Genomic DNA, 9,887 nt, shown 5'->3' on the forward strand with positions numbered 1-9,887 from the left:
TCAGACATTTGAATCTCGACATGACGGAAGCACATCCGCGCAATTAAGAACGCGCCCCCCCCTCCCCCATCCCCAATCATTCGTGTGCCCCCCTCCCCATTGCTGTGTCGCCCAGTGGGATGATTTAAAAATAAAATACAATGCTTCAGAGGGTTTCATGCGGGCTGTTTTCATATTTATGAAATAAATATCTCAATATGATCAAATTATCACTCCGGTTGGCACTTCTCCAGGACACTCCAACTTTTTTTTTGGACAAAAGTGCATTCAATTCTTATCAAGTGAACATATGGAGGTTAGTAACCTCGTGATGACCCTGGCCCACAAACACAACAGGTGGTCGTCCTTCTTCATCCGCTACCACTGAGACAGGTGCTTCCTCCTGTGATGAGAGGGGGGGTCCCCATCATTGTTGACGCCGGATAATGGCGTAAAAACCGAGGAAGGAGGAGCTTTAATTCATACACTTCCAGCTCATGTCAAAAGACGCTGAAATACTCCCCCACTTACTCACTGAATGAGATTAAGAGGTCAATTTTTTTTTTTTCAATGCAAACACACTCATTCAAAGTGTCAGTGTTTGTCTCCCCCAGTTAGAGGACAATAGTTTCCATGACCCATATCCGACCGAGGCGAATAGGAAAACATCCTCTTTGCATTGTGGGGTATTCCTAATTTGAAGGAGGGGAAGAAGAATAGAATTGGGCGGAGGCCGGGGACCATCTTTTGTCCCAAAATACGCACCTTTATAAGCACTTCCACGAATACCCCTCAACCGGAGTTGACATGCTCAATTTTAATTTCATCATTTCAATGCAATGAAGTAGGACAGAAACATTCACGTGCTCCCCCGCATTCAGCCTCACTTTCGCTTTGCATAATCCTAGACGACACCGACTAACCTTTGTCTTCCTAAAGATGACGCGGGTGATGATAAATATGAAAGTAAGAACTGTGCGGAATGTGCCAGAGGACATCTGACCGTTTGATAAGCCGTGGCATCCAAACAATGCGCTCCATTTCTACTGCCGGGACAGCGCCACGTCATGAAAACCTGTTCCCAGTCTCTTATCGACAGCGATGTGAAGAAAGTCAACGAGCGGCAGCGCGGCGTGTTGAAATTTCCGCTCAGATGTGGCCGACAACGACATGCCGAATTAAAAGCCCATTTCCAAGAATGACTCACTTTTGTTTTAGTTCCGAGGGCTCGACCTGTTATCTCAAAGCCTGGAGTTGTGTGCCGCTTCGGTTTCGCCTTATCTGCATGCTGTCGGTCTTGCGCAAGAATGGGCGCCAGTGATAATTATAGCCAAATCAAGATTGATTGATCAAGTCAGGCGAGGAAGGAACGGACGGAAGGGAGAGGAGGAAAGGGGGGAGGAGACGAGCAGAAAGAAAGAGGAGGGAAAGGTTGGGGTCTCTCCTTCTCTGTCACATAGATAAGAGTTGATGATGGAGATTCCCGGTGGACCCACATAGCCTTTAGCTAGAGGTGGAAAGGTCAACATTTACCACTGCACTCTTCACACAACATGGACTACTGCGACATATTGGTGAATGTGCGTCAAAGAGTTAAAAAAGTTTATGTATCACAAGTACTAGTGGTATCGGTACTTGGTATCGGTGAGTACTCAAGGGTGAATCTCACACTGGCATCGGTCTAGAAAAAAAGTGGGATCAAACGTCGCTAATATACAGCAAATACTATTACAGAAAATCCAAATCCAAATATTGTAATATAGTATATAATAGATTTACATGTTTGTGTTGCAATTGTAATTCAAAGACATGTTTAATGTTCCGCCTCTTGCAGTCAGTTGGGATGGCTCCCAGGTACAGAAAATGGATGGATGGATGCATGTTTCTTTTTCTTAAATCAATCTTAATAAAGAATAATATCCAAAATAAAACTACACCATTTTTCATTTTAAACATAAAACCCCCCTCTAAATTGGTAGGAAAAAAAGCCCTACAGTAGGAAACTTGGAATTGACTGCACTGTCACTGTTCTCCTGGCCACAGGGGGCGCTCTATATTTTCGCTCATATCCAAGCAGACGCAACGTCACCTCTTGAACAGTGGTCGTTGGCGGCCGTGTGGTAGCGAAGCTTGTAGCGGGTCTCCTGTCCTGTGCCAATTATTATTTTTTTTTTGTTTTTGTGTGTGTCTCAAGTTAATGTTCTTCGTCTTCCAGAGAGCCATATCCAAATATCCACTTCGGGCACTGGGGCAATTTATTTTCTTACGCGATTCCCGAAAACTGGCGTCCAGAATGGCTTTTCACTACCCCACCGCTTACCGTGACGATGCAGTTGTAAGTGCAGTGTGTTAGCTCGATGAGTCTTAGCGTGCTAATCAACCGGGCTGCTGTCATTGTGCTCTTTCATTCATTGAGCAGAATGGCTTCTTTTGTTAGCATGCTAGTTAGCTTAGCAAGGTTAGCGACGCCGACTTCCGTTAGCCGTACACCTTAGTTCTGGTTATATAATCGTTCCTTTCTAATTATGATTGTATGATCACTCGGAAGTCTGACAAGAGGTTTTTTTATGTATCATAGGTGGATGATTATCATGGTTACAAAATACCAGATCCATACAGCTGGCTGGAGGACCCCGACAGTGAAAAGACACAGGTAATAAATCGAGTGAATATCTTGAAGCTTGATTCAAAAGCAAACCTGCCGCTGCTGTCCAATGTCTAGCTTACAAATGTTTTACCACCATAAATATTGCTCAATAATTGATAGATTGCCATACCCATTACTATTGAGCCTGTTTGGCTTTTTTGAGTATGTTTAAAAATATTTAAAAGCAAAACCAATTTTACTTCATAGGCGTTTGTCAGTGCTCAGAATCAACTCACGTTGCCATTTTTGGAGCACTGCGAGGTGCGGGATTTGTTCAAGGAGCGCATGACTGAGCTGTACGACTATCCCAAGTACAGCTGTCCCTTCAAAAGGGGAAACCGGTAAGGCTGACAACAACAGAAGCCAGTCGTGCTAATTCTTGGTTGGAGTACGATAACCAATTCAATGGTTATCTTGTTGTGATGTCCATCCGTCGTCATCTGCAGGTACTTTCACTTCTACAACACTGGGCTGCAGAACCAGAGTGTGATGTATGTGCAGGAGAGCCTGGATGCAGAACCTACTGTCTTTTTGGATCCCAACACGTTTTCTGACGATGGGACAGTTGCCTTGCGGGGTAATGATCAAGACCTAATTACTTAACACTAAATTATTGCGAGACAAATTCCCAAACATCAACATTTTGCTTCCCCTTTAAGGCTACGCGTTCTCAGAAGATGGAGAGTACTTGGCGTACGGCACTAGCGCCAGCGGCTCGGACTGGGTGGAGATGCACTTCCTGCGGGTGGAAGGTGCCGTGCAACTGGAGGACCGTCTGGAGCGGGTCAAGTTTAGCTGCATGTCGTGGACGCATGACGGGAAAGGCCTTTTCTACAACTCTTACCCCCAGCAAGAGGGCAAAAGCGATGGTGAGGTCAAGATGAGGTCATTCTGTCCTTTTTTTCCTTCCGTAGGAGACTCAACTGTAGTAAACGTGCGCTTATGGACTAGTGTTACAAGTTAAAACGTTCCAAAAGCGTTATGAATGTGATATCATCACAACAAATCACTAATGTCATCTAAGTACTTTTTAAGAGGCCCACTTTTCATACCAACTTGTACTTGTGCACTTTTTTCCTTTTTGTCCTCCACCTTTCTTTTCTTTTCAATTCACACGATTGAAAATAAATATCTTCTCTTCTAGGCACTGAGACTTCTACTAACTTGGACCAGAAGTTATACTATCACGTTTTGGGTACCCCGCAGTCTGAGGATGTGCTGTGCGCCGAGTTTCCTGATCACCCCAAATGGATGAGTGGAGCCGAGGTCATTTCCCGCCCATAAATGAGGCTCAACTCGTGCTTTTTGCTTCGTTATCTCTACTCGCTGAGATATGACAAATGTAACTGTCTAGGTTTCAGATGATGGCCGCTATGTGCTGCTGTCCATCAGGGAAGGCTGCGATCCTGTCAACAGGCTGTGGTATTGTGACCTCAAGAAGAGCCCTCAGGGCATTACAGGCATGTTTGACGTTATTGTCAGCTCTTTGTATGTATCCGTAACGCTATATGTCGGGACTGTGAAGAACCGAGGAGCCTCTTAAATATCTATGGGCTTTCCCTTTTACTCCAGTTTTTCTTTCATAATGTGTACAATGCGTTCACGTTTGCTGTTGTTCCTCTCTGCAAATCCAGGACTTTTGCCATGGGTGAAGCTCATCGACAACTTTGACGCCGAGTACGAGTACGTAACCAACGAGGGCACGGTGTTCACATTCAAGACCAACCTGGACGCCCCGCGCTACCGCCTCATCAACATCGACTTCGCCTCGCCGGCGCAGAGCGACTGGGCGGAGCTCATCCCTCAGCATGACAAGGACGTCATCGGTGGGTAGCGGCCGCGGCGCGTTTTAATCCTCTGTACGTTTTTTTTCGTCCACTTCACGCGCCGTGCGCTCTCTTACGTTGGCAGTATTCGCCACCTGCACGTACTCCAGCTACCTGTTCGTGTGCTTCCTCCACGACGTGAAGAATGTCTTGAAAATGTATCGTCTCAGTTCCGGGGAGGAGCTCAGAACTTTTCCCCTGGATGTCGGCTCTGTGGTCGGATTCACAGGAAGGAAGCGCGACTCTGAGATCTTTTACTATTTTACATCCTTCCTTTCGCCAGGTAAAATGGAACTCGATTGAGCGCCGAGGATTTGTGCTGCAAATCCAGTACCATATTGTCCTTTTATTTTCATCCAGCCATCATTTATCACTGCGACTTGACCAAGGAGCCTCTGCAGCCGCACATCTTCAGAGAGGTCACAGTCAAAGGCTTTGACCCGTCCGACTACCAGACCACCCAGGTAACGTCAATCACATCCCTCCCGTTCATCTTTTCCTATCTCGCCATCGCCTGCCGTTTCTCGTCCAGATCTTCTACACTTCCAAGGACGGCACTCAAATCCCCATGTTCATCGTGCACAAGAAGGGCATCAAGCTGGACGGCTCCCACCCGGGCTTCCTCTACGGCTACGGCGGCTTCAACATCTCCATCACGCCCAGCTACAGCGTCTCGCGGCTAATCTTTGTGCGGCACCTGGGCGGAGTCCTGGCCGTCGCCAACATCCGGGGAGGAGGGGAGTACGGCGAGACTTGGCACAAAGGTGACGAGAGTTCACTTATGATTCACAGAAATGGGTTTGTTTCCACTTACGCGCGATGCGTCTCCCTTTTGTAGCGGGCATGCTGGCCAACAAGCAGAACTGCTTCACAGACTTTCAATGTGCGGCCGAGTACCTGATCAAAGAGGGCTACACCTCTCCGTCCAAACTCACCATTAACGGAGGCTCGAATGGCGGCCTGCTCGTAGGTACGCGTCACCCGGACATGCTTACAAAGCAGCCTCCTCCATTTGGTCACATCCGTCCGTGATGTGTTTTTTTTTTTTCTTCCTTCTTTCTTTCTTTTTTCCTTCCACGCAGCGGCGTGCGTGAACCAGCGACCCGAGTTGTTTGGCTGCGCGGTCGCTCAGGTGGGCGTCATGGACATGCTGAAATTCCACAAGTTCACCATCGGCCACGCCTGGACCACCGACTTCGGCTGCTCGGAAGAAAAAGACCAGTTTGAGTGGCTCATCAAGTGAGTGAAACGCGTGGTCGCATTCATAGTTTTCAGCTTTAGTTGGCATGGTTACTAAGAGTAGCTTAGATGTAATTACAGTACACTTTGAGTGAAAGTACTGTCTTTAATGGACAAAATATTGTTAGAATATTAAATACAAAAAAAAAATTCATAATGATTCCAAAAATGTTTGAGTTGCTCTAAATAATTTTAGCTAATCAACAGCGCCTCCGCAGGCTGTAGCCAAATAATGCACTCCATTTTGCTCGGAGACGGTTATCAAAAATGTATACAACAAAAAAAAAAAAACATTCAAAAGTGATCAAATAACTGATTATGCCCTGAGCAAGTCAAGGCCAGAAGATTTTTTGTGGTGACTAAATATGGGTTTGTATTCAACATAAGTGTTGTCTAAGATGAAATGTCTTCATTTTAGTTGAAGAGTTTCATCTTTTGTTGCGCATTTGATTTGAAGAGTTCAGGTTGCAAAAGGGTGGACAGAACGTTTTTTGTGGATTGGAACCAATTCATTCTTTTAAATGACATGCACTCAAAAGTGTGGCGTTCAGTCTCTGCTGAAGGGCTGAGAGAGTCACAGTGGAGGAATGGAAATCAACCGAATTTGCCCTCACGTGTTGGTTTTAACCACGATTAAGTTGTCATCTTTGTCCCTGCTATCGGCGAACCATCTTTTCCGGTGTGTCCTCCTAATTTCTCCAAATTGCCTTCAATGCACCAATATTAACTTCTCATTTGACGTACGTGAAGAGAGAAGAGGCAACTAACGATGTTTCCCCACACCTCTTGGAATGTGTCTTACCCCCCCCTCCCACCACCCGCCAGATACTCCCCTCTCCACAACATCCGCATCCCAGAGGACAACGGGGTCCAGTACCCCGCCGTCCTCCTGCTGACGGGCGACCACGACGACCGGGTGGTGCCCCTCCACTCGCTCAAATACATCGCCACCCTGCAGCACACGGTGGGCCGCAGCGGCAAGCAGTCCAACCCCCTGTTCATCCTCGTGGACACCAAGTCGGGCCACGGCGCCGGCAAGCCCACCAGCAAGGTTATCCAGGAGGTGGCCGACACCTACGCCTTCATCGCTCGTTGTCTCCAAATCTCCTGGGCCAAATAACGGGCGTCTCCTGTCGACGTGTGTGCGCCCGCGTACGTACCCCCCCGCCCCCCCAAGGTGCCCCCTCCTTGAAGAACTCCATCTGAACTTATCGAAAGAATCACAAGCGAATGTGCAAAGGCCATAAGCGGGTGGGGTTACTGTGATCGGCCAATCAGCTGCTGTCATGAGGCTCAAGTGGCAACCCTTCACGTGGCGGAAGCTCCGCCTGCATATTATTTATTATTGATATCTCAGCTTGCACGTTTCCCATGAAGCTGCACCGTTCAAATGATGTTTGTGTGTGTGCGCGCGTGTGCGTGTATGTATGATTCCCCACAAATTCACTGATTTCTACCTCTTGACATAGGCTGATTGTTAGCATTTGAAAGGGAGCAAAACACAATAAACATCTTTTTTAAGCAGTGATACATCTGCTGGGTGGTTCTTCTCTAAATGTTAACATGTAAAAAAAAAAAAAAAAAAAAGTGTAACAAAGATGGAAATTAATCACTGTGAACCGGGTGCAAAGAACAACACTTAAAGAAGAAGTCAACCCAAAGATATTTTTTTCAAGAAAATGTTTTATGCAAGTCCACTAGTTGAAACAAGGCAGTATGATTAATATAAAAAATGCGTTAAGCAGCAAAATCCACCCATTTTAGCCATCCTGAAGCTGAGCTGTGATTATCTGAGCCCTGAGGGTGTGTGATGTCATTTTCAGTCGACAGAAGTGACAAAATGACCGCCTCCAGAGATGGCTCTAAATGGGTGGATTTTGCTGCTTAACTCATATTTCATATTAATCATTGCCTTGTTTCAAGTAATGGGCCTGCATAGAACATATTCTTAAAAAAATGTTTGGATGACTTCCGCTTTAAAACATTCAATTTTACAAAAAAACTGAAGCAGAATATATTGAATGTTTTATTTCAGTGATTTGAACAAATTCTCATAATTTGGAAAAACAAGCATTTGCATATTTGGACAGAAAAATGAATCACAAATATTTTGTTGACAGCTGGACAACGTTGACACTATAGAGCAAGCAATTGCATATGTTAAGTGTTGGAAATGGTATTTTACTTTAATTTCTCATCTCTCTCCTTATTTACCTTGATGTGTATGTATTGAAAAGGTATCTAATTTCTATCCAATTTCTATGCCTCACTAGGGTCGCATGTGAACTGGCCACTTTGAAGTTGAAAACAAATTCACAATTATACATTTGACAATTTTTTTAAGCACATTTACTGACACAAACATGACAATTGTCTAAACCTAAATCCATCATAATAATATGGATTTAATAAATCCATAATAACAACATGGATTTATTTTTTCTGTGATTATTATATGATATAATCATTTTAAGATCATCATCATGAGCTTTTCAGGAACCGGCCTTGAGGTGGCGCTTTCGAGCAAAGAATCGAATCATGGATTGAAGCTTCTGCTGTAGCACCTGTTAGCAGGAGGATGTGTGGACTTGAATCATTTTTTTTTCATGCAACTGCATACAATGTTCATATTTACTTACGAGACTAAATTGTAGCGGTTTTTTTCAAGCGTATTGCTGCCACGCCGGGAAAAAAAAGTTTAGTAGCACGTTGTTATTGTGATACATTTCAACTTGTTTTTCATGAACGTTATGTTTTTTTTGTATATGTTAATCACGGCTCTACATAAACGTTATCACGTTTTAACATGTTAACTTTTACGTTTAACAAATCATCATGTCAAAACGTGATAACGTGATACTGAACTTTTTTTTTCCTGAGGGGCAGCACTACGCTTCCGTAAATGTGTTTTGTTTTGCCCCAACTGCAACTTTCAAGTGACGAAGCGACCGATGGGGGCGCTGTGTCGTTTCATTCCGCCTCAACACACAAAATGTGTAAAAACAGTCTGAATGGGGAATTCCGAATTATAATGCATGCAAAACAACCTAACCACGCATACTGAGTTACACTTTGAGGGGGACAGCATGTTCTTTTTGAATGTGTGAGAAAAGGGAGGAGGAGGAGCGTGCTGCGTGTCTTTAGGGGAACACGAGTTATTTTGCACCTCGTTACCTCCTTTTAAGTGTTACCACTTTAGGGACTCCGTCACCGTTGAAACATTTGTCAAATTTAACAATGTGCAATAAAAGAAAAACAGGACGTTTTTATTCAACATAACCCGCCCTTTTAAACAAAAAAATATATATATCTTAAATGACGCTGTTGTGGTAAGCCGCTGCTCATCTTACGTTCCAATGTGACGATTAAATATTCATGCATGGAAAATGTGTTTAATTGCAGACGGTCAGCACAATGAAAAACGCGGCTGGGACGTCCAAGCGAATTGGTGCACTTTTATTCGCTTGGCGAAAATCTGCAGGGAAGATGTCGGCGCCATCTCCTGCAGGTAAGTCACTTTAATATCCTCAATTATGCACCAATGTAACAAATGTTTGCTGCAAAAAAAGACCGCAGACTCAAGATAGTGCTCAACTTTGCGTGTTTGTATTGAAAGGCCATTTTGAGGAAGCAATCCAACACCGGAAAGACCATAATCGATCATTTACAGATTTGAGGGGGCTCCCATTCCTTCCAAACAATTTTTTAAAATCATTTGAGGAGTGAAAGAAAGTATCAAGTTTTGAGTGAAATGGTGAAAAGATGACGTACTAACCTTCAAAGTCCAAAATGTAAACGAAAAATGGATTTAGTCCGCCGGAAGTGGTTATTTTGTTGACCATTGTGCGGATTTTTTCGTGCTTGCCGATTTGACCGAAAACGCCCCTCGACATCCTATGACGTCACCGATAATGCGTTTGCCCACGAACCCTGCTCAATCATTTTTGTTATTACTATTTAGTCTTTGAGAGAAGTTTTTATTTCTCTGCTTTGGGTGGTGTTTGTCCGTTTAAAATAAGTCGGGTGATGGGAGAAAAAAGTGTTAAAGTAACTCCCCAAGTGGACATTTTCTCATGTAGGTTTTGCAAAGCTCTTTTCAAACCATACGAAAATATCTTGTGTGATTTTCAACGGTCCTTTTAAAGTGCGTTTTTGAAAAAGTGTGACTGTGCAACAATGCTTAGTAGATAAACACG

The 9,887-nt window shown here is 44.3% G+C and overlaps 2 protein-coding genes across 3 annotated transcripts in view; both read left to right on the top strand.

The window, feature by feature from the left end:
- The window catches only part of prep (prolyl endopeptidase), a 27,984-nt gene extending 20,765 nt beyond the window's left edge, over positions 1-7,219 (top strand). The window contains exons 1-14 of one of the 2 annotated variants that reach the window (XM_086019687.1): positions 2,076-2,314; positions 2,558-2,632; positions 2,834-2,967; positions 3,073-3,203; positions 3,286-3,495; positions 3,771-3,892; positions 3,981-4,086; positions 4,261-4,452; positions 4,538-4,735; positions 4,813-4,916; positions 4,985-5,216; positions 5,291-5,422; positions 5,535-5,691; positions 6,517-7,219. In XM_086019687.1, coding sequence (XP_085875813.1) covers positions 2,177-2,314; positions 2,558-2,632; positions 2,834-2,967; positions 3,073-3,203; positions 3,286-3,495; positions 3,771-3,892; positions 3,981-4,086; positions 4,261-4,452; positions 4,538-4,735; positions 4,813-4,916; positions 4,985-5,216; positions 5,291-5,422; positions 5,535-5,691; positions 6,517-6,811 — 2,226 coding nt within the window. In that variant the 5' untranslated portion in view covers positions 2,076-2,176 and the 3' untranslated portion in view covers positions 6,812-7,219. Of the gene's footprint in view, positions 1-2,075; positions 2,315-2,557; positions 2,633-2,833; positions 2,968-3,072; positions 3,204-3,285; positions 3,496-3,770; positions 3,893-3,980; positions 4,087-4,260; positions 4,453-4,537; positions 4,736-4,812; positions 4,917-4,984; positions 5,217-5,290; positions 5,423-5,534; positions 5,692-6,516 lie in introns of those variants that run through there. The other variant, XM_086019688.1, reaches the window with a different exon arrangement.
- A 1,883-nt stretch (positions 7,220-9,102) lies between these two features.
- Positions 9,103-9,887, top strand: part of lin28b (lin-28 homolog B (C. elegans)) — a 20,804-nt gene continuing 20,019 nt past the window's right edge. Inside the window, exon 1 of the mRNA XM_086018966.1 lies at positions 9,103-9,199. Coding sequence (XP_085875092.1) covers positions 9,106-9,199 — 94 coding nt within the window. The 5' untranslated portion in view covers positions 9,103-9,105. The remainder of the gene's footprint in view (positions 9,200-9,887) is intronic.

This window comes from Filicampus tigris, chromosome 20 (assembly GCF_054856515.1).
Source record: "Filicampus tigris isolate MCC_2025a chromosome 20, RoL_Ftig_1.0, whole genome shotgun sequence".
In the NCBI taxonomy this organism is placed as follows: Eukaryota; Metazoa; Chordata; class Actinopteri; order Syngnathiformes; family Syngnathidae; genus Filicampus; species Filicampus tigris.